Source organism: Mus caroli, unplaced genomic scaffold (assembly GCF_978045245.1).
Source record: "Mus caroli unplaced genomic scaffold, Mus_caroli_1 scaffold_11, whole genome shotgun sequence".
Classification (NCBI taxonomy): domain Eukaryota; kingdom Metazoa; phylum Chordata; class Mammalia; order Rodentia; family Muridae; genus Mus; species Mus caroli.
The window spans coordinates 57,318,994-57,344,732 of NW_028227266.1; the positions used below are offsets into that span (position 1 = coordinate 57,318,994).

The window sequence follows — 25,739 nt, forward strand, 5'->3', positions numbered from 1 at the left end:
CACATGGTGGCTCACAAACATCCATAATGAGATCTGATGCCCTCTTCTGGTGTGTCTGGAGAGTGACAATGTACTCACAAATAATTAAGTCTTTAAAAAATAATAAAAATGTTTAAATTAAAAATAATAAAACTAGGGATATAAACATACACCTTGTTAAAATACTCTCTGAAAGAGTTGTCATTTTTCAAACTAATCAACAAATTCAATAAACTGTCATTCAAACTGTCAAGAGAATTTTAACAAAACTTGACAAACTGAATTCAGAAGTCAGATGGAAGAAAATATATGGAAACAGAAAGCTTTGAGAGAGCGATAGAAAGGGATCTTCCTCGTAAAATGTCAGTCACTGAGACATGGGGTTAATGTAATAAAAGCCTCCTTTAAGTAAAATAGCATTTGGGAATAAGCTATAGATAGCTGTAGTACACAGGTGACATTCAAATAAATAGAGACAATAATACTATTGGAGCAACAGATAATCCATTTGGAAAAAAAATAAAGTCAGATTTTTACCTATTACCACATACAAAAACAAAACCCAGGCACATTAAAGACCAAAAGGTAAAGTATAAATTATCAGAAGAAAACAGAAGATAACTTCATTAACATGAAGGGGGTAACCAAAGCAAAATTTAATTACAGAAAGAAAAAAGTGTCATATCTGACTATATATTATGATGAAGTTGGTGGTGGTAGTGGTAACAATGACTCCTGGTTGGTTTTGCCTGTTTGTTAAGAGATAAGGTCTCTTCTAACCCAGGTGGGCCTTTGACTTGTTATGATGACCCTGGTATGTTGGGCACTCCTGGCCTTCACCATCCAAATTACAGTCATATACTAGGAATAAAAGTTTGTTTTTTTTAATAGTAATATATACCTCAGAATTAAAACACTGAAGTTCATGGTTCTTTATTTCTGAGTGCGAAAAATTGGAAACAACCTAAATGTCTTTCAAAAGACAGAGAAACAACCATGATATATTTATTTAATATGTTTCTTAATAAAATGGTAAGAAACTGCTGATAATTCCAACAACATGGCTAAGTCTGACATTTAGAAAAAAACTAGATCAAAACGAGATGGTAGTGGGGACCACACATAAAATGCTTGAATATTCAAGCCATCTATATCGACTAAAGCATATCAACAGTTATTCAAAGATGGAAGTATGAAAGACACATGGGAGAGCTTAGTAAGAGGCGTTAGAAAACTTGGGAGTGATAACTGCTAATTATCCCGACTGTGGTGATATTTTCATGGGTATATACATGTTAAACATTAAATTTATACCTTACATATGTATTATTTTTCTTGTTTCAACTGCACAGAATAGGTGGGTAGGAGAAGTAATCCCATCCACCTGAAGGGTGTTTTGGAAAGATGTAGCAGTGCTTAACATAAATACCTTTTACTTTAGTAATGCCAGTTGTGATGGTGAATCTTGGTTGTCAACTTGACATCTGACATCTGCTATTAACGAAAACCCAAGCATCTGGGCACACCTCTAGAGGGGTCTCCTTGAATTATTTGAGGTGGAAGATCCATCCTAAATCTGGGCTACAATGTAGTGGGTTGGTCTGATGCTGCTTCTATTTTTTTAAATTTATTTTTATTTATTTACTTACTTACTTTACATCCCACTCACTGCCCCCCTTCTCTCTTACCCCCCTAACAGTCCTTCCCCCATCACCTCCTCCCCTTCTTCTCTGAGCAGGTGGGGGCATCCCTGGGTTATCCCGGACACCGGCACTTCAAGTTTCTGTGAGTCTAGGAACTCCCTCTCCCACTGAGGCCAGACAGAGCAGAGCCCACCTAAAAAATATAACCCACATATAGGCAACAGCTTTTGGCATAACCCCTGATTCCTGTTGTCTGGGACCCATATGAAGACCAAGCTGCATATCTGCTACATATGAATGGGGAGTCCTAGGTCCAGCCTGTGTATGCTCTTTGGTTGGTGGTTCAGACTCAGAGCCTCAAATCCAGGCTAGTTGACTCTGTTGGTCTTCCTGTGGAGTTCCTGTCCCCTTTGGGACCGAAATCCTTCCTTCTATTTTTCTATAAGAGTCCCAAAGCTCCATCCACCATTTGACTGTGGGTGTCTCTAACTGTCTGAGTCAGCTGCTTTATGGTGCCTTTCAGAGGACAACATGCTCCTGTCTGCACTGGAAACAACCTAGATGTCTCTCAACTGAAGAATGGAAAAAGAAAATGTGGTATATCTACACCATAGAATACTATTCAGCTATTAAAAAAAACCAAAGACATCATGAATTTTGCAGGCATATTGTTGGAACTTGAGAATATCATCCTGAGTGAGGTAACCCAGACCCAAAAAGACTTTCATGGTATCTACTCATTTGTAAGTGGATATTAGCCATAAAATACAGGTACCATGCTACACTCCAAAGACCCAAAGAAGCTAAACAAGAAGGGAGGCCAAATTAGGAAGCTTGACTCTCAGAAGGGGAAATAAAATAGTCATAAGAGGCAGATGGAGGAAAGGAACTGGGAGGGAGGAGTAATGGTGAGGGGGATGGGGATGGAGGAGGCTCAGGACAGGAAAGATGACTAGATGGCTATGAAAATGAATGGAAATCTGCAACTGACAGAAGTGAGGAGGTGGGGGCATCTCCAGGATAAGATGGAAACGTGGAGGCATCCAAGAATCAATGGGGGTCACTTAACTGTGCCTCACAACATTGGAGATATGGAAACTGAAGAGGCAACTCCTGTAGCCAGGCAGGAACCCCAGTGGAGTGATAGAGATACCAACCTACCCACAAAACTTGCAACCCAAAATTTATCCTGTCTACAAGAAATGCAGGCATGGGGAATACAGCAGAGACTGAGGGAATAACCAACCAATAATCAGCCCAATTTGAGACTCACCCCATGGGTAAGGACCAATACTTTACACTATTAATGATAATCTGTTAAGCTTGCAGACAGGAGTGTGTAGTCCTCAGAGAGGCTCCACCCAGCAGCCGCTTGTATGCTAATGCCAATTTTGAGCCCCCAAAACATGGTTGTCCCAGAGAGAAGAGAATCTGCACATAAACCCAAGTGATACGGTGACCTTAACCTCAAGGTGATTGGTAAATACCTGACTGATAAATAAAGACTTGAACAGCCAATAGCTGGGCAGAAGAGACACATGTAGGTTTTAGGATTCTTGGGCTTGGGATCTGAGGGGAAAAAAAGGTGAATGGACAGAATCCACCATGGGTTAGGTGAGTTCAAGAAAACAGGCTCTGGGGGCTGACCAATTAGAGTTAAGAGAAGCCCACATGAAACCTAGTAAGTAATAACTCAGGGTTATTCATAGGAAAGTAGATTCTAATAGCATAGAGGGTAGATCTCTACCCAGCTCTTGTGCTGTTTAAGGCTAATTTGTAAATATAAAGGTTGTGTGTGTCTTTTATCCGGAAACTGAATGGTCAAAAGCGGGGTAGAAACCCTGGGTCTGAATTAAAATTTTCTACACCACCACACCTTTTATTGGTGGCAGCCCACTCAAAAGGACATGGAAAGGGAAAGCTTTGTTTGCCTGCTTGGCTTCACCCTGGATAGCAAGTTCATCTATACTGTTCCCAAGACATCCCTTCATTGGTACTAGAAATCTATTTCTTCAGGATTCCAACCTTAGACCTTGCTAGGACTTTCTTGGGGATTTCAGCACCAGATTAGGACTGCTTGAGACATCCAGTCTCATGGACTGAACGCCTTCCACACCCTTAGCCTCAGGAGAGGCTTTCACTCAGGAGACAGCCATTCAGACCATAGCCTACAAGCCTCTCTAATAAATTCCCTTCATATAGATAATATTAATTCATACTAATACATAATTACTAGTTCATCCCATTAGTTCCTTTTCTTTTGAAAAACCAAGTGGTCTTTGAGGGGGGGGAAACATCACAAAAGGGTAACAAATAGGTAATGTAACTGGGCATAAACAAAGACGTTAAAGAGCATGGTACTTACAGCAGAGAGGCTCTAGGAACCATTAAATATTAACTATGAAGCCTGAATAAACAAATGAGCAGTCTAGACTGCTATTTTTACCAACTAAGCAGTCCAGTTTTATAAATAAAATCATAATTCAGAAGTAGCTACCACTAATCAGTTACGCAGGCGACGATTGCTATTTTGCTGTAATAGCAGAGCTGAGTAGTTTCAACAACTGTAGCAGGGCCATTAAGAGTAACATTTTTACTAATTGTTAGTCTGCTAGAAGGTTATTAGATATGATAAAAATGTATGTCACTATGTAAAATTGTATGTTGCTGTAGGAAGAAACATGATAGACAATGGGAAAAAATGCAAAAAGATGAATAAAAACACGAACTTGTTTATAAATACTTTAAAATATGTAAACTGTAAGAGCAAAGGCAGTATTTCTGGTTGGTGAGATGAAAGGTGGCTTTTTAACTATGTACTTTTCAGTGTTATTCTTATAATCTGAAAAAAGTAATTATTCTTTTGTAGTATCAGTTTATAACCTAGAGAAATGGTTTTGTAACTGCATTAGAAACACTGAATATATGTAATTTCCAAAACACATCCAACAAACTACTCAGGCTCTCATCTCCAAAGAAGACCTGAGTTCTTAACATCTTCTCTACCAATCTGATGCTGGCATTGTTGTTTTTTAAACTCTTCACCATCAATGAAAATTCCCCAAGTAGGTATACTATACAAAAAATACTTTACTAGTTTTCCATATGCAAATTTAAGTCTTTTCTTTTTTTAATTACACATAGTGACTGAAAAATTAGCATTTTAGCTCTTAGGAATTGCTTCTATCATTGAATTTTCTGTTCAAGATAAGCTTCAATAGTTGAATAAAAAGCAGAACATTCATTTTTCAAAATGTTTTGACCCACTTCAACAATAAATTCAGTCCAGTGAGCATTGCCAATTCTGGCAGACACTAAAGGAAGGGAGACATTCAAGAATCTTAGATTGTTAAATAAACCCTCTTTAGATTAATTTACTTTAGTGGTTAGCATTTACTAGCAATCTCAAACAAGACCAGTGATAAATAGTCTTTCCAACTAAAGCAGACAATTCCTACTTCTTTGTCAAGATGACTTACTGATGCATCCAGAAAATAAAATTCCAGAAGTATAGGACAGAAAATAGTACATCTCTGGTGGTACGGGTAGGCACTGCTTTGTAAAGACAAATGTGCTTTCTGTGTATTAGATCATAGCATAAAATTCCTATTTGGAGTAGCTTAAAAGTCACTGAGAAAGATCAAAGAACAAAGACTACGAAAGTGGTATCACCAGGAATCGGCAGTTCTGGGATTTTACTTTAGGATTTCTAGTACGTTTTTAGGTGTGTGATCTTGGAGAAAATCGCTTTTAGGTGTATGATCTCGGGGAGAATCACTCTGCCTTAGAAGGATGTCAAGCATATGTGAAAATGTATTCTTGCTGATAGGAAAGATAATTTAGATACTTTTCAGGCATATTCATGTAATTATATATAATCCATAACAAATATGGATTACACTATGAAAAGAAAATTGCTTGGTGTTACTTCTACTATAATCAAAGCTCTTGGCACATCAAAATGGCTCATAGTTCCAATATTCTACCCATTCCAATGTTTTCAAATGCAGCAATATTCAGCATCACAATGAAAAAGTTTAAGGAGCCAATATAACCTGGTGGCTTTCAGGAGCTTGGTCAATCATCAGCTCAACAACCATGTTTCTCTATGGTGTTTAAAAAAATTATTTTGTTCAATATAAGCTGTAAATTAGGTACTTAAACATGCACTTTATTTCATCTTTTTACAACTTTAAAAATAAAACATGCACAAATGAAGCAGAGTTCTCTTATACTCTCGTGGTACCAATCATTGCAGTCTAAGAAGTACTGAGGGTAATTATGCCTTGGACCTATATAGCCTGCTTGTAGTTTACCTTCTCACTTAAATATACTGGCGTAATACCTGAGAAACTCTATAGTTCTATTTGACTTGGGCCTCAAGCAGGGCCATGTGGGAAGTAAAACTCTTTAAGGATGATTTGACAACGCATGAATTTGACTCTGTAATTTAAAGACTCATAGAAAGATGACTACCACTACGACTGTAACTTCTGAGTGTCAACATGACTGGGCAACAGGGTACTCAGGTACCTAGTTAATGTTATCTCTGTGTGTCTGTGAACATGTTCCAGAGAGGGATGTTTGTATTGATGTATGGAGAAAAGAAAGCTCTCACCAATGCATGGGTATCATCCAATCCACCAAAACCAAAAAAGCAAAGTAAGGTTGAACTTGTCTTCTATCTGTTTGTGCAGAGACTCTCAGCACTTCTTGCCCTTAGCACTTCCTGGATTCTAGACTTTTATTCATATTGACACAGCATGCACTAATCAGACCAATCACACTGCTACAGCTCTCCTAAGTCTCTAACCACGGCAGATCAATCATGGGACTCCTCACTTGGCCTCCAGTTTTATGAGCCAGTATTTTTCACCAAGTCTTTTCCCTCTTTACCTACATTTGTATTTCCTAGTGGTTGTTTCTCTGGAAAACCTTAATATACTATAAAATTTAGATAATTTACTATAGGTCCAGTTATTAAATACTTCAAATAGACAAAAATTTATTTATAAATTAGATATTTCAGATATTTAAGAGAATTTAAATGGGCTACAGTAAGAAAAATGTCAAATCGTAAGCAAAAAAAAAAAAATAGAAGTGATAAAAGCTAAAATGTATCTACTTCTAAATACATAAACCTTGAAATTCTATCAATATTTGATGTTAGTTTTTATTTATTATATGTAAGTACACTGTAGCTGTCTTCAGACACTCCAGAAGAGGGCGCCAGATCGCATCACGGATGGTTGTGAGCCACCATGTGGTTGCTAAAATTTGAACTCAGGACCTTTGGAAGAATAAACAGTCAGTGCTCTTAACCGCTGAGCCATCTCTCCAGCCCCCCTAGTTTTTATTTCTATTGTCTATTTCTTTTGGTTATCAACAGAAAACCCCCTAATACAGGATTTTAAGAATTCTCCTTGATACGGCTATTTTACATATTATGTACACAGGAAGGCATCATTTTAGAAAATATCTCACAAAGAAAGATATTAGACTACCTTTACTGTTAACAGACAGAAAGGTACTCAGCACCACTAATCACCACAGAAACATAAATTGAAACCATACAGAATTGTGTGTATACTCAGTACAATGGATGAAATTATAAAGGCTGGAAAACTAACTGCTGGCTAGGATACACAGCCACCAGAGTGTACACTGTTGGCAGGATGTAAACTGGTCCTATTACTTTGAGAAGTCTGGTATAGAATAAGTACCAATTTAAAAAATCAGCTGTTAATAAATACAGCACGGATGGATCCCAAATCTGTTATGCTTTGTGAAATAAGTCTTCTACAACAGCAACAGGTGATACAAATGCTTTTGTGTGAAGCAAACTAATTTATACTGGGAAACTCACAAGAGTAGATGCTTTGAGAGCAGTAAGGGGATGAGAAGTGGCATGCAGAAATTTCCACTCTGATGGTAATACTTCTGCCCTTATAGAAATCTCGGTTGTACAAGAAGGTGCAACTGATGGAGCTCATGAACAGCAAACTTAATATTTATGTATTTTAGGATATCTGACTTTTACTTCAAAAGAAGAGAAAACTACAGACAAATATTAAATTCTTGGGACCAAAACACATGACTTGCCGGGAGGTGGCGGCGGTGCACGCCTTTAATACCAGCACTTGGGAGGCAGAGGCAGGTGGATCCTTGAGTTTGAGGCCAGCCTGGTCTACAGAGTGAGTTCCAGGATACCCAGGGCTACACTGAGAAACCCTGTCTCAAAACAACAACAAAAGCCCAAACAAACAAAAATCACATGGCCCAGGAAGTAAGAGTACTTGTTGCTTTTGCAGGACCCAGGTTTGATTCCCAGCACCCACATGGTGGCTCATCGCCATCCACAGCTCCAGCTCCTGAGGATAGGATGCCTCCACAGACACCAGGCACACATGTGTTGCCCAGACAGACATGCAGGTAAAATACTCATAGACATAAAATAAAATAAATAAATCTAAACAAATTCTCTTAGAATATTAAAATTGTAGATAATGATATGAATACTGGGTTCTCTGAACAACTTTAAAAATTTATCAGAAACGACATTGATGGGTAGAATGATGGCTAATTGATAAAGCAATTATAATTAAAGATAGCTGTAAAGTTATTTAAACATTTTATTATAACATTTATTATAAAAATTTTCTTTTTTTTCAATTTTTTATTAGATATTTTCTTCATTTACATTTCAAATGCTATCCCAAAAGTCCCCTATACCCTCCCCCGGCCCTGCTCCCCTACCCACTCACTCCCAGTTCTTGGCCCTGGCGTTCCCCTGTATTGGGACATATAAAGTTTGCAAGACCAAGGCACCACTCTTCCCAATGATAATCGACTAGGCCATCTTCTGCTACATATGCAGCTAGAGACATGAGCTCTGCGGGTACTGTTTAGTTCATATTGTTGTTCCACCTATAGGGTTGCAGACACCTTCAGCTCCTTGGGTACTTTCTCTAGCTTCTCCTTTGGGGGCCCTGTGTTCCATCCAATAGCTGACTGTGAGCATCCACTTCTGTATTTGCACAGGCCTAGCCTCACACAAGACAGCTACACCAGGGTCCTTTCAGCAAAATCTTGCTGGCATATGCAATAGTGTCTGTGTTTGGTGGCTGATTATGGGATGGATCCCCAGGTGGGGTAGTCTCTGGATGGTCCATCCTTTCATCTTAGCTCCAAACTTTGTCTCTGTAACTCCTTCCATGGGTATTTTGTTCCCTATTCTAAGGAGAACAAGTATTGACTAGTAAGGCCCTGGATGGGCTCTATATACTACCTTATAAAATTTGTGTTTTATGCAGCATCTAAGAAAGTCAATGACTGACAACAGAATATTGGCTGATCGTCATGAAGGAGATGGGAAGAAAAGAGAAGGTCAGTTTCTTAATGTGGCTAGAGGTTTAAAAAACAAAAAACAAACAAAACAAGATGAGTAATAGGAGGGCGGTATGAGGCTGTGGCTTGAAGGAAGGTGGTGGACGGACTGGAGATACAGCTCAGTGACTAAAAGCATTGGCTGCTCTTTCTGAGGACTGGGTATGATTCTCAGAATCACCCATGTACAGTCCAGGGTATCTGCTGCTCTTCTGGCCTCACACATAATACACAGAGACATAACACTCATACCCATTTTTAAAATTTAAAATAATAATTAAAAAGATGATTGAAACATTAGCAGTAGATCAGTCACAATATTAATATTGCCATGAAAATGGCTAATCCAGAAATTGTCAATTTGTTCTCAGAAACCAGAAATGGAAATTTTTCTTTTGGGAGTACGTGGAGTTGATCACACACTATTATAAATGCGACTCATGACCCATATCATCTGTTATCAACAATCTGAGATGGCAGGAAATACACAACCAGCTAATTTACGTCATAGCATGAGTCGAAATCCCAAGCGTTAATGGTAAGATAGTAAATGTGAAATATTTAACAGATGAAAAGTGAACTTATAACCTTTTCTGCATTAACAACCACTGTCATTTCCTACAGCTATAACTTTTTAAAAAATAACAAGTCAGACAAATGTGACTGAATTTATATATACATATAGAGACATATGTGCATATGTATGTATGTATGTACATATTTCTGTATATATCCCCAATTATTTTTCATCAACTATTTTCCCCATCAAGGAAATAAAATACTTTCAGTTATGGGATGAGGCTCAAAACAAAATTTTCCAAATGGTTTTTGTTATACACAATGACTTGTCTGTACTCAATAAAAAGAAAGAGAAATGACCTCACATGATACCCATGAAAAGCACAGCTTGAACTCTACTCTGCAGAGTCAGAAACAAGGCCTTAGTACAGCAGAAGCTTGGCTGTAGCATGCAGCTAGTACTCTGTCCTGCTTCAAAAGTAATCACTATTCTTTTTACTTAAAAAAAATTATAGAATTTGCCTGTTTCGAATATTATAAAATAAAATGATATTCTTTGTGCCTAGTTTCTTTTAAAAGTGCTTCTGAGATTTTTTAAAAATGCCTTTCAATATAAAGGTGGCGTGCCTGTTTCCACTCCTGACACAATGCCATGCTGGATTTTGGTGGGCATCTGCATCATTACCAGTTTGAGTTCCTAGAATAAATACGGCAGGGACACTGTTGGGCATGGCTTTTAGTGCCAGTATCTGTTCACTTGTTATAAGCATTCTTCCCTGTACCATAGTATTAGTTTTATGTTCAGTTTTAATAAATTCTGCCAAACGGGTTTCTTGGTTTTGCAAATTACGAATCAAAGCCAAATGTAATCTCTAGTTCTTTAAAGAGTATTTAAAAATGTTATCAGTGTATATACCTATCAATAGTTTATTAAAGTCTCTAGTTATCCTCAACCTAACACCAGATAGTGTAAGCCTTTTGACTTAGCACCTGTGTAAATAGACAAATTTACCAAATTTGTTGGGAGCCTTGTCTGAAGTTTGGTTTTGCTGACAGTCTGTTTTAATGCCTTCCCCAACCCCTCCACTAACTTTTACTTAACACTTCCTTGTTTTCTATTTTCTTTGGTTTAAATTTGCTACTTTTAGCAGATTTGAGGTTAATGTTAAAATTGCTGCTGTCTCTCTCTCTCTCTCACGCACACACACAAACACAGACTACAAACTTCCCTCAACTTTTGCTAGTTTCTATCTATATTAGTTTATACTATTTTCTAAATTTTGTTATTAATTCCCTTTCTAACTCATGAACTGAAAGATGATTCACATAAAGCAATATACCCTCACACAATGAAACAGTACTATTTAGTTGCTGTACAACATCATGATAATGTCTATACTTTTTATTTTTTACAATTTGGCCCAGGACTTTTGAACACTAGGCAAACACTTTATGACTGAGCTATAACTCCACCCATACAAATGTCAACTAGGTCAAATTATTACCTGTCCTGTTTAGTTATATTTTAAGTATTTCTTTTTGTTTGTACTTATTTTTAATTTATATAACCTAATAGTTACTAACATGTGATTGCTATGATTAGTTCTGCCTGTTTATAGTCTTGCCAATTTATAGTTTGTATATTTTAATATTACATTATAAATTATATACATTTTAAACTTTTTAAAATTTTCCTGATAGAGTAGCTAATTTAAAACATATTTTTAGGACAGAGCATAATGCCTCACCCTTATAGTTAAGCCCTTGGGAGGCCTGAAGCAGGTGAATCAGCACAAGTTTTAGTTTAGCCTGGACTACAGAGAGCCTATGTAAAACAAAATCAAAACACTTATTTTTTCATTTAAAATTTCAATTGACAATACTTGTATATATTTATATAAGATATGTTTTGATGTCTATTAGCACAGAATGGATAAATTAAACTAAGATATCTATTACCTTATATGTACTTAGTTTTTTATGGTGAGAACACTTAAAATCTATTCTCACAACAATTTTCAAGTAGAGAATACACTGTAACCATTCTTCTCTTTGATTCTATGAGTTTGACTATGTTTGATTCCACTTATAATCAGGTCATGCAGAATTTGTCTTTCTATGCTTATTTCTCTTAGTATATTATCATCAAGGTTCGTCCATGTTATTGCAAATGGCAGGATTTCGTTCTATAAAGCTGTGTTTCCACTCTAACAATTTTGCTGTTCATTCATCCATGATGAATTACTAAATTGATTCTAAGTCTAGCTACTTATGTGCTGTAACCAGCATGGTTGAGTAAACTTAGTTTTTTGACACAATGATTTAATTTCATCTGAACATACAGCCATAAAAAGAACTATTGGATCATACAGTAGTTCTACTGTGTTTGAGGTGGTATCCTATTGAGGATTTAATTTGAATTTCTCTAATGATTACTCACACAATCTAATGATTATTCATAGTTTTGGCTTCATATACCCATGGGCCACTTTGTTGTCTTCAGGAAATGTCTTTCCAGGTCCTTTGAACACATTTAAGCACTGAGCTGTTTTCCTACACTGAACTGAATTCCTTATCTACTCTAGATATTAACCTCTCATCAGATGTATAGTTTGAAAATATTTGCTCTCATTTCGTAGTTGTCGCTCCAAGATTCCTTCATCCTTTGCTGTGCAACTTTCTAATTCCATGAAAGCATATTTGTTGTTGCTTTTTTTGCCTGTGCTATTTATAAGTCACATAAAAAAGAAACCAACTAAAACACCTTTTAAACTTTCCAGAAACCTCATGCTTTCTCTCAGCAGCTTTACAGAGTCAATCTTAAGTCTTTAATCTACTTTGGGATGACTTTCATATATGATAAGAGAAGGCTCCAATTTTAGTCTTGTTACAATTTATTAAAGACTACCCTCTTCGTTATTCTTGGCAATCAGAAAAGGCAATATACACGGCTTTAAAATATAAACCTTAGAAGTCACACATCATTTGTATTATACTCTCATTAATCCAAATAACTCAAAACCTACCTGAATTAAAGAACAAGAGACATAAACCCTAGCCCCCAAATAAGAGGGTTATGTGATGCTCAATGTGGTACTAGGGAATGAACTCAGGTCCCCTGGCATTTTCTGGAAGACAAGCTATCCATCTTTACTGCCTGAACCAGCTTTCTTGTTCCTGCTTTTCTTAAGATACACTCTTCTACCCAAGATAATATCAAACATAACTCCATTTATTCTTTGTGTTTTCACATTTAGACCCAACTTCATTTTCTTCCAGTTGAAAGTCTACTATTCTTTTAACATTTTAACACTTAATAATATATTATATATTGTTATATATGTGGGTGTGTGTGCACGCGCACGCATATCTTTTCCTCCTTGAAAGTGAATTCCTGTATTTATATTTTAAATTGTATAATTGTAACCATTTCAGCAGAACAAAAATATTCTGAAGACAGATATTTGTCTGTCTTTGTCAAAAATATATTCTCTTTGACTGTCAAACTAGTAAAAAAAAAAAAAATAGCCAAGACACAGAATTCCTACATAAAGCTCATGGTGAAGCTTGGTACCTTCCTCGGCTCAGAAGAGGAAGCTTCCGCCCAAGTAGAAATTTCGCACAGTTCTTAGTGTATGCCAGACTATCTCAGAAAAGAATGGAGCCCAGATAATGAAGGTCAGTAGTGAATGGCAGGACCCCACCTTAACCAGGACTGCTGAGTTATGCACACCACAAAACCCTAAAGTTTTGTCCATACCCATATGAACAAAAGTTCCCATGAAGAGAAAGAGTGAAGCAAAACCAGAAGCTAACAAGTATGAGAGATGTGTTTCAATTGATGCTCCTAACAACAACTTCCGGGCTTGGGGGCATACATAATTCAGGACTTGAGAGGTAGAGGTCACTAGACTTCTTTATTCGTTCTTTGCATTATGGCCACTGAGTAAATCTTCTTTCTCTGCTTTTCACTGTTATTTTTCTCTTTAATTGGCCTGTTGAAGACAGGTGGCTAATCCTCACTTGTTGGTGCTGCTAGGATCAGGCTCTGATCCTGACAACTGTGGTCACAGTACTGCAATTAATAGTTGGACTTCATTCTTTTTTATTGCCTATTCTTGTGTCAATAACATGTTGGTCTGCAAGATGGTAAATTTTAATTATGTGAAACTTCTCTACAGTTTTCTCTAACAAACTCATTTCAAGAGCACTTTTTCTAGGCATAGGTACTTAATATGAAACTAGTTGTAAACTAAAATGCATATATTGTCTATATTTTTCAGTTAATAACTAGATGGCACAGGAGCTAGAAGGAGGAAAATGCAGGAGTAAAAAAGCTATCCTTGGCTACTTAGCAAGTTCAGAGATAGCCTGAAGGACCTGAAATCCTGGAATCAAAACAAAACAAAGCAAAACTCAGATAATTCAGCTCACAGGAAGCCTATCAGTTAGAGCCCATATAATGAATGAAAATAAGCTAACAAGTGTAACAGATACATTTCATCTAATGCTCTCGCTAACACACAGAGGTAGGTGAAAGGAACTGACAAGAACAATGGAGGAGACTAGAAAACAAGTATCTAAAAGCAAAGAAAAATGATCCAAGGAAGCACAGAGACCACAGATGGAGTTCTTGAGTGTTTTTCCCAACCCTTTTTATACAGAAGTGAAGAACTAAACTGATCACCCTACCAAACTATGCCCTATGCTTCTATCTAACCAAAGACAGGGACTAAGCTCACCTGACACAATGGCTATGTCAACTCCATGACCTGCCTTTTTGTTTCTCAGAGACTATAAACCTACCCACAAACAGAGGAAGGACAGATATGCATTCTATCTTTTCATCAACACTAAACCCCAAGCACTGTTCCCCAATTGCTCTCAAAAAACACATCTGAGTTCCCAGGTGACTACCAGGGTTAGAAATGTAGCTACATTATATCTGACTCTGCAATAAACAAAATATACAAAGAAACGAGAGTTTTCATTTAAGATAATACCACCAAGTCCCAGATCACACAATGGATATTATCAAATGAAACAAGTTAGTAGCACCGTCAGCCTCTACTCCCAAGCAGGGTTGGGTTTCTTTAAAATTAACAGAGCAGAGCCATAAGAGATTTATTGGAAACAAGTATTAGCAACACCATAAGCAAATCAGAATAGAGGATCAGCACTCAAAAGTACTTTTTTAAATGGAAAAGGACAGGGCAGACAGGTATAAAGAAAAGGCTTGTGTATAGGCCACGTTTATTTCCCTTGACTTCTGAACCAGAGAGCCAAAAAAGGAGAAGCAGGAATACAGAAAAAAGGGTAAAACAACGATTCCTGCAGAGATGCTCAACATCAGCTTAAAGAGAGAAATAAATATCAAAGCATCAAGCCCAGAGACACAAAGAGGCACCATGCAGTCCTTCTAGCATCATCTATACACCCCTAAGAAGGTACACAAATACTCAGAGACATGGCTCTGTATCAGGGACAGTAAAAGTGTACAGAATGTTGTAGATGCCCCAGATCAAACCTTCCTCCTTGACAATAGCATCACCAACAATACCAATGCCACCATTACTACTGCAACAGAAACACAATAATGCGGAGATGGGAATTTAATTTAGGATTAGCTCTTAATCTTCAAAACAATCTCAACAAAGTAAGTACTCATATTACCTCCCTTGTACAGGTAATGAAGGTGGAGTTTAGAAAGGCTATATAAATTTGCTATAATTGGGGTGGGGGAGATGGGTCAGCAGTTAAAGCACTTTCTATAGAAGTGAAGAGGAAGAGTTTAGATCCCAGAACCTACACAAACGTCAGGTGCACACGGCAGCTCATCCGTAATTCCAGCCGTGGAAGGCAGAGACAGAGAATCCCCACAGAAAGCTGGGTAGCAAGAGTAACCTCATCAGCAAGCTCTAGATTTGACTAAGAGACTCTGCTATCAGTCTCAGGACTAGACATGAACTCCCCAACATGTGCTCCTCAAACACATGTGAACATGCATACACACATACTACATACGCATATATGAAAAGAAAAATTTCTATTGCTGTTTTTGTGGAATGCAGACTCAGAATTTTGAACTCAAGTGATACGGTCTACACGTTTGCATTTTAACTATTATGATGTACTGCATTTCTCATATTACTGTAGACCTGGACAGTATAAAACATTTTTAATTTCACAGTAAATATTTACATACCTTGCACAGTAAGCTCCGCCTGAGCTTCAACTGTCTTATTTCCATTATCAGCTATGCAAAAATAAGTCCCAGCATCATCCTCAGTGACATCACTGATCTCCAAGCCACCTCCTGCTAGCAAGACCAACCTGCCAGAGCTGGATTAAACACACAAACAAAATGATACATTTCAGCATGAGGAAAACAATGCCTATGAGGCTTTTCACATAATAGCACACAGTTATAGTGATGGCTACAAGCTGACTAAGATTAACAAAAAAAAATCATCAGAATTTAATTTGTTTGTTTTGCTCTTATTTTATATGCATAAATGCCACCGTGTACAAATAAATTTTCACAATCTCTGGCACTTCTAGCTATTCCCAAGGAGTTATTACTTTTATGACCAATTCAACTTCCTCCAGTGTATTGCTGTCTCCCTATTCTGGTCGCTTAATGGGAATTATGTATTTTAAAGTTTGCAACCAATCTAAGACCAACTTCACCACAGCTGCACCATGATGAGATGACTAACAGGAAGAAAAATACAGAGGGCAAAATGTTAACTCAAGCAGCAAGTCACAAGGTGACAAGTCACGAGGTAGTGCCACCAACTGAAAGTTTCCTATGGTGACCTGGGTAGGAAATAGGAGGTGGGGATAGGGGTGGGTTTGTATTTAAAAAAAAAAAAAAGGACAGGAAGGAAAAGGGAAGGACAGATGCCATTGAGTAACTCCCGGGGTGTGTACTGGGCGCAAATCAGCCAACATCCATCACTCCATTTACAATAAAGATGATGAATACTTTCATAAATCTATGGTGATATAAGCCTATTTACATAAAAACAACAATCCTATAACAGAAAAAATTGAAAATCAATATTCTCAAAATTTTTTAAAGTTAGTAAGTTTAGTTACCCTGGAGAATTATGAACTAGGTCAATAGATAAAGATATCTGACACAAAGCAAGGAATATAATTCTCCAGGTATGCAATTAAAGCAGCCACTTAGAGCTTTTTTTATTTATTTCATTATTGTTTTCAGGCTGGTGCTAACTAGAAATGAAGTCTTGAAAAGTGAGACTCTGAAGAATACACTCCTAGACTTGATGGTCCTGGAAGTGTGAGCCAGCCATTACACCACCAAGAGCTGTGGTATGGTAAGCAAGCCCTTTCTTTGTCCCTGGAACTACAATCTTCTAAGAGAAGGTATTATTCAATCACTGAAGTATACTTTGTTGCTGCTTACCTCCTGCATTAGCACTCAATTTTTGGGATCCCCTACAAAACCATTTCCACATCCCTCATCCTATCTGCTTTTTTATATTAACATACACGAACAAATTTAAATGTTATCGATTCTTAGACATTTGTTTAAAAAAAAAAACCTATAGTGATCTTGTGTGTTTGTTTTCAAAGATGTAATAAAGATGCCTAATGCTTACGATACTTTGTTTTTCTACATAGCCCAGAACTATTGAGATTTCTAGACATTTTCCCCTTTAATCTCGAAATCTGAAATCTAAGTAATATATTAGGCATAATCCACCCACACTTCTCAGGTGCTGGCAAAAACAAAGACATTATGGATAACTACCTACATCCAACCTCAAGGACTTCTGTGTTTTATTACCTATTTCTGTTTCCTCGTGTAACACTCAGTAATTCAGCCAAAAACACACTACTGAACATCTGGCCTCCCCAGATAGAGAGGCCAGGATGGAGAGTGCTGACATTGCCATCTCCTTAAGTCTTGAAGTTCTCTGAGACAGCAACACAACAAAGCAGCATTTCTCAGACTTTCCTCGACATAATCATATGTATTTAAGTGCCTAGAGAACTAGAGGCAGAACAACCTGCTACTTGTTCTTCAAAGTCTCCTGGTTTAGCCACAGAGTTCATAGAAATATTATTCACCATAATATATTCATGTTGAATTAAAAACCATGTGCTGTCAAAAAAACCACTTCAAATAAAACTGGGGAAAGGTGACTTTCCTACCATGCTTTGTTTATATTGGTCACTTGGACTCTACCCTGGGAACTACCTTTCTCTGAGAACAATTGTCTAATACTCCATATACAATATTAACCCCGTTCTGCCTCTCTCTAATCCCTGGGATACTGTGTCTTGAGTTTCTTCAGAGTACTTACTATAACCTGACACATTGGATGTCTACTACTCTCTCATTCTTCTACTCTAAAAGCAAAACCTCTCTTTGCTACTTGGTTCTGAAGACCTAGGAATGTACCTCAAATATCATTCACTACTATTTGTTGAAGTCTTGCGGCGATCACAGAAATTCTCACGTCTGTTCATTAAATAAAAATCATTCTGTGCCTGACTTATGCCTTCATGATGCTGTGCTGTGATGAACTACGTTTCATTCTAAGTGGGGCCTCACATAAAGTATTGCTGTAATTGTGTTGCATACTTAAATATTGCTTTAGCATGGCTATCAGAAAACGAGTTTATATCTGAGGCATGCACTGCATTTTATATACTGTTCTGAAAGAGTCATTCTCAACCAGGAATGGTTTTGTTCCTCAAGGGACATTTGACAATATCTAGATGTATTCTAGGGTCATCATCTTGAAAGGGCACTGTAGGTAGAAGACAGGGATGCCAGTAAATTTACAATGCTTGAAGCAGCTATGTTTTGAAAACAAAGCATACCTAACTATTGAACCATTACTACCACTCCAGGAATTTTTTGAGAAAGTACAACTGAGGAAATTACCCATTTCATAAGGAAGAGACAAGGATGCAGAAGATGAGTAGCAACAGAGAAGGCTCTTATACAGGATATATAACTTGTGAACATAGCTTATGGCGTTTTAGAACGTTAGAAAGCAAAACAAAGGCAGCTGTGATAACTGCCTGTAATGCCAGCACTTGGGAGGAAGGAAGGCATTTACTTACACTAAGCAAAGGAAGGAACTTCCACAGTGCATGTAAGACTGAAAATGACTCAACCTGGTCAGACCTGGCAGCTCATGCAACACTTTAGGGCAACCAGACCTCACAAGCTAGCTATAATGAAGGTTAACAGCAGCAGCAGCAACATCAACCCTTCTAACTGTCTGGAAAGCATGCTTTTTCTTTAAACACCATAGACACAGCATAAAAATACCTTTCAAGGACGACATATGAAAACCCCATGTGCTTAAACAAAGCAGTCAATTTTTATGTACTGATACTCCAAATGGTATTAGACTAAGCAGGCAGTATTTACCTTTCTGTGTCAAGCACTTCTTCATTTTTCATCCATCTAATGACTGGAGCAGGAAGCCCTGAGACAACACATGGCAACACTGCACTCTGACCAGTGACTTTCATCATAGAAGATGGTCGTATCAAAAATACCAAGTCTACTATTTCCTCAGGATCTAGGAATTCAAATGAAAGAATAATTAAGTAAAAGTCAAAGCACTTCACAACTTTAGCCATGAAGAACAGCTAACTCCTACTCAGGCTGTGTGGCTTTATGTGACAAGATAAGCAAAACTAACCCAAGAAAATTCTGTTTGAACAGCAAACGTTTCCCATGCTTTTTCTACATGTGAAGTACTGTGTAGGTTATTTAGGAGTCTTAGAGATATTTAGGTGATAGTTCCTGCTTACACGGTGCTTTCTGGTCAAATGAGGAACACACAACATGAATCTATACAATACCGCATGACAAACAGCAGAGACTAGACAAACTCAATACCTGTGTGTCCCTTCCTACTGACTCCCTCTCCTTTCTTTCCTTGTGCCTATTATGTCTGAAAGTCTTTCTAAGTTTTCATCTCTTTAAATTAGTCTACCAAACCTGTCAGAGTAGTGCACGCCATTAATCTCAGGAAGCAGAGATAGGAGGATCTCTGTGAGTTAAGCCAGCCTGGTCTACATAGGGACTTCCAGGTCAGCTAGGAGATTTGTCTTAGAAAAAGAAAATCAAAAACAAAAACAAAAACAAAATCTATTAATTCTTTGACTTCGTAATGTAGCAACTATCCAGATGCCACTATATTCATATTGCATGTATATGAATTCATTATACATGCTATATTTATAGTTGCCCTCTTACAGACATATGACATGGCCACACTCCTATTGATAAAAGTTAAGCATTTTACTTTATTAATATTGAAGTCTGAGATCACTCTCAGGTAGAGATTTAATTCCTATCCCCAGCCAGGTGAGGTGTTCTCTCTAGTCATGGTTACAACCACCAAAATGGTCTTTAAACCTATCTAGTCAATTAATAATAGTTTTGTAGCCATGGTAACAAGTAAACACTACCTAATAGATGAGTAACAATTCATTTCAGTGAATATACTTCTAGAAGCCAATCAGTGACAAGCCCTGCCTTTAAAAGTCAGCCAACCAACAGCTGAGTTGTTGCTTCTAAGGCTGATACTTACCTGTGTCCACCTGTGCAGCCAACACGGAAACCGGCTTGTGACTGAAATAAGACCACTCTCTTTTAACCAACATGGCCTCAAAACTCTGTAGGAGTGCAGAAGGTGGCTGTGCTCCAAGTGACTGTCAAGAAAAGCTCTCTTCGTACTTAAATGAGCAAGTATCCAGAATTCTGTTCTTATTTCAAGTACTAAGTTGTGGTTCCACCATTTAAAACCACTAAGCTTTTTTTTCCTGGATTAGACTCTAAGGAGCTGCTTGAATACCACCTCAGGTGTAGAAAGGAAACACGACCAAGCAAGTCAGGTAGAGGACATTATTATGTAGTAACAGCTCCTTTCATTACACTTGCAATGACTTAGGAATACTTATAAATTTATATCTATACATGTAGATACATTTAATCAAATTTAACAGAATTAATTCAGCAAATTTATTACAAATATGTATTGGTTTCTATGTGCCCCAAAATTTTCATTACTCTCACTGAGCTTACATACTAATAATGAAAAAAAGACAAATTAGCTACTTTCTATGACAATTACGTTGATGTGTTTTATGGAGGAGAAGGGAAAGGCGTTAGAGGTGAGAAATAGTTGTCTGAAACAGAGTCTCAGGGACTCAAATGTCAAAGTGACATGTGAGCACTGAAGAGAGTGATCCATACACACAAGACTCTACGCAGAGAAAATATCACATAGAAAAGCTCTAAAGTAAAGCGTTCGGAACTGTTATAGAAGTATACACTGGTCACAACAGAGAGAGGGGTGAAGAGGAGAAGGAAAAAAAGAAAGGTAAAGGGGGGAAAAGGTATTAAGATTAAAGGCCAAAACCTTTCATTGTGAGTGACATAAAGAAGCCATCAGGAAGTGTGCTGTCTAGATTTTAGGTCAATCTGACACAAGCTATGGTCATTTGAGAAGAGAAAAACTCAACTGAGAAAGTGCCTCCACCGTGTTAGCCTGTATACAAGCCTGTGGGACATTTCCCTGATTAGAGATTGGTGGAGGGTCCAACTCACTGTGGGCAATGCCACCCCTAGGCAAGTGGTCCTGAGTTGTAAAAGAAAGCAGGTTGAGCAAGCCACGTGTGAGCGTGCCAGTAAGCAGTGTTCCTCTGTGGCTGGACTTTGGTTCCTACCCTGACTTCTCTTAGTGATAGAATGTGACCTGTAAATTTTAAGACAAACTTCTTTCTTCTTTTGGTCATAGTGTTTTATCATAGTAATAGAAACCCAGCTGAGATGGAGCAAAGATTGTCTATTTAGAAAACTGATTACTGAGAATACACTAGGATAGGAAGTAAAAGGGCAGGGATGGCAACAACAAAAAGAAGCTACATTTAAAAGATCAGTTCAAGGTCCATCAGCAACACCCTCACAAGTAATATCAAGCTCGTAACAGTGGTCTTACACTACAAGCCAGTTCACATGTAATAAATAAGTCTACAAATTAGTCATACATTTCTATGAACAGGAATCCTAAACAAGTCAGGGACAGCCAAATTATATTTATGATTTGAATCTGAATTACCAAGAATCTTAATACCTTAAACAAGATTCTTTTCAGTAAGACAAAACAAAACAAAACAAAATTAAAAAAAAAAAAACACCCTAACTATTAAAAGGCATCCTATTGTGGAGAAGGCAGAGAATAGAGGACTGCCAAAAGATACAAAGTTAGCTAGGCACAGTGGCACACAACCTACAATCCCAGCTCTTGGTAGGGTCGGCAGGAGGCCCAACTAAAGGTCATTCTGCCTCAGCCTCTCAAGTGCTGGGGTTCTAGGTCTATGCCATCATGCACAGCTATCCTGATAAATTTCATTTTTATTTTATTTGGTTAATTTTTGTTGTTTAAACAACAAAACTCTACATTATCTTGACTGGCCTAGAACTCAGAGATCACTCTGCTTCTGCCTCCTGAGTTCTGGGATTAAAGGTGTGTCCCACCATTCCTAGCCTTGAATAAATTTTTAATACTACGTTAACCAAACAATGGGCTTCTTTTTTTTTCTTTTTTTCAAGACAGTGTCTCACTATGAAGCTCTGGCTGTCCTGAAACTCTCTATGTAGACCAGGCTGGCCTTGAACTCACAAAGACCTGCCTGCCTCTGATGCCCAAGTATTAGAATTAAAGGTGTGCACTACTACCCCTGGCTTTGAACAGTGAATTTTTATGGCTCCTCCCCTTTTTATCTCTTTAAAAACAAACTGAACATACTATATTAATAGTAATATTTCTTGCATTTTAATGGTGTTTATTTAAAAAGTTATAGATCAGTTTTATCTATTAAACACAAACCCATCAGTCCTGTCAATGGATTAATACCTTGAAGAACTTTCAATTCAGCTTCGTCACTAAACTTTGGTGGCCCACCACTTTCAACAATGCAGCGGTAGAGTCCCCCATCTCCTTCAGTAGCATTGCTGATAACCAGTGTTCCACTTGGAAGTTTGACAATCCTGTCATCTAGAAGAAGGGGCTGTCGATTCTGTTCCCACCTAACAAATGGGACCAAATCTGCATTAACTTCACAATTCAGAATTGCACTGTTTCCAACATAGACTGAAGAAGGTTCTGGTTGGCTGGTAAATCTTGGAAGACCTGGACAATTAAAGAAAAATAAAAAGTCATTAAATATTACTCTAAAATACAGTCATACAGGCTAGCACCAAGACAGCTCATGTAGCCACAACATATGGTGTAATCAGACTAGATACATAGATCCAAAGCAAACAGCTAATAAATAACTGCAATAAATATAACCTACATCAGATTCCTCATAGCTGGAAAAGCAAGGTGCAATGTGGAAAAGGTAAGGATAGAGTAAATGCTATGGTATAGTCCATGATCTAAGTACTCAGTGTAGACTTAAGGATTATCTAACTATATACATAGAACTATGGAGCGATAAAGGTGTGGGTAAATATGCATTTTGTATGTAACTAATGAACATGCATTAATATTCAAATTCGTTCTCTCTCTCTCTCTCTCTCTCTCTCTCTCTCTCTCTCTCTCTCTCTGAATCAATGTCACTTCTTTAACAGTGAGTCCAAATGGTGACTTTATCTTGATTTCTAAGTATCATTCTCACCGCAAGGAACCAGTGTTCCTGGATTAGAGGCTGATTCTAAGAGTGAAATTAGGAAAGTACAAGATAAAGACAGTTCCTCACCTGATGTCATTAGTTCAAGTTTTAACCTTAAAATATAGGGGAAGAACTACTTAACACAGAAATCAAGACTGAAAAGTTTGTAGAATAATGATGCTAACACATTATGAAAGCACAAACAAGAATCTGTTGACTCATGTTAATAGTAATAAACACATGGAGAAGGAAAAGATCTCCTCAACAGAGATGACAGAATGAGGAACAAGAGGCATTCAGCAACTACTATCATAACAACTGATTCACGCAACACTCTTACAATGGATGTTACAACTATTAGTGAAAATTGATGAGAGATAGTGTATTTGTAAAATACCAAAACATTTCTTCTCCAAATAGTAATCATTAATTACAAAAACACACCTTATTTTGAAGTGGAGAAATACTACACAGATCATCTTATGTAATAAAGCAAGCATCATTAGCAATAAAATATTATATACTTTGGTGTGCCAAACTAAGGATACTATACTACTTCCATGGTATTCCTCCCCAAAATGAAAAATCTCAATCTCTTCACAGGAAATCAAACTCAAAATCAGACAAGGAAAACCTGAGGTCCTACTATTTATCAAAGGAGAATAAGAATATAATTATAAAATGACACATATGATCTTAGACCAGAAAGGTTGATTTCTACACCCCCCCCCATTCCCAAGATCTGTGAAATCTACATTAAATGGCAATTTTTTAATTTTGATGAAAGTCTATGATCATTTAGGAGAATGTCCTTGTTTCCAGGAAATTCACACTTACACATTCAGGCAGATACAACAGCAACATGTCTGCCACCTTCTACTCTTAATTGTTCAGGGGAAAATGTGTATTTGGGTAATATGCTAGATAGTTTTATGTCAACCTGACACAAGGTAGTTATTAAAGAGGAGGAACCACAGTTGAGAAAATTCCTCCATGAAACTGCCCCATTGGCAAGTCTGTGAGGTGTGTCTTGATTAATGATTGATGTGGCAGGGCCCATCTCACAGTGGGTGGTGCTACCCTGGACAGGTGATCTTGGGTGCTATAAAAAAGCAGGACAAACAAGCCATGGGCAGCAAGCCAGGAAGCATCAGTCTTCATGACCTCCAAATTCCTACCTTTCTTGAGTTCCCTACCCTGATTCCCTACCTTATGGAATGTGACCTGAGAGGTAGAAGCTGAAATAACCCTTTCCTCCCCAAACTGCTTTTGGTCCATGTTTTGCCACAGCAATAGAAACCAAACTAAGATAGGGAATGAAAAAGTAGATGTTGAAAAATGTTAACCAGGAGATCAGGAAGACATGTGAAGACTTTAAAAAGCACATGAGATTTCTTGATTCTATCTTTGTATCTACCCTCTAAGTTTGAAATTGCTGAAGTTCTAAATATTCCACAGATGCTACAGAACATAATGGCTAAAAGCATTAGTTAGCCACCGGTGTCCAATCTTGAACTTAAACGAACTCCACCTTTTATGGTTATACAAAGGTGGCTAAGTTACTGATTCTAAGCTTCAGTTTCTCCCTCAGTTAAATGAAAACTAGCAGACCTCAGTGTGCTTAAAGAAGTTAATCTAAGTGATTCATATGGCACACTGCCTGGCATATAAACACTGAAGTACCATCTATTAATAACAGTACCTTACAAGTAATTCTAATGTGCTCAGAATACAACAAAATGTTTCTGTAAAGACTAGGAAATAGATTATGGACAACTATTCTAGGCTGACTTTATGATGGTGAATGAGTCCAAATAATAAATAACAGCTAAGTTTTCTAGTCCTGCGATGTATTTTCCTTGATTTCATATCAAGGAGATTTTTAAAGGAAAGCACTAGATATAAAATAGTTCAAATATCTCTTCGGTAAAGAAAGAACCAAAATCAGGGGAAAGGTAACTAACAAAGATAAACACAGAATCGAATAAAGCTAGGCAGAGGGAACTTAACAAATCAAAGGAAGAACTGTCTTCTAGGTTTTTAACCAAAAAAAATACTCCCTTTAGAGGTCTTGTGAAAATAACTAATTTTCAAAAGCATAAGCCTGTGGGATTTGTAAGACAAGAAAGTTCACAGCGTTCCGAACAGGGAGAGCAGATATAAGAACTAGGAAGTGGCGTGCGTATCAAGGCAAAGGCTGCCTCAGCTTCCGGTGCTCCTGCTGCCTGTGCAGAAGTGAGAGAGAAAGAGTGGGAGTGAGACATGGGACTGGCATGAGTGGATCAACGGTGTCTGTGTTTAGACCACGGCATTCCCTAACCTTTGAGCAGGAAACACATACGGCCACACTCCTCTCCAGACAAAGCAGGTGTCACTGGTGAGGAAATAAGAGAGCCCAGAGAAGAGCACCCTCATATTTGAAATCTATGAACTACTTTAATATTCTTTGAAAACTTCCCTGTTTTCTGGCCATGACTAAAACTAGTTCTGCTTGCAGCCAAATATATCTGTAGTCTTTTAAAATGGCTAATT

The 25,739-nt window shown here is 37.6% G+C and overlaps 1 protein-coding gene across 11 annotated transcripts in view; it reads right to left on the reverse strand.

Annotated features, from left to right (window-relative positions):
• The window catches only part of Neo1 (neogenin 1), a 157,783-nt gene that overhangs the window by 84,524 nt on the left and 47,520 nt on the right, over positions 1–25,739 (reverse strand). For all 11 annotated transcript variants that reach the window (XM_029481357.2, XM_085844673.1, XM_029481356.2 and 8 more), the window contains exons 3-5: positions 22,448–22,723; positions 18,946–19,099; positions 15,733–15,869 (exon numbers count right to left, since the gene is read on the reverse strand). In XM_029481357.2, the coding sequence (XP_029337217.1) occupies positions 15,733–15,869; positions 18,946–19,099; positions 22,448–22,723 (567 nt within the window). The remainder of the gene's footprint in view (positions 1–15,732; positions 15,870–18,945; positions 19,100–22,447; positions 22,724–25,739) is intronic.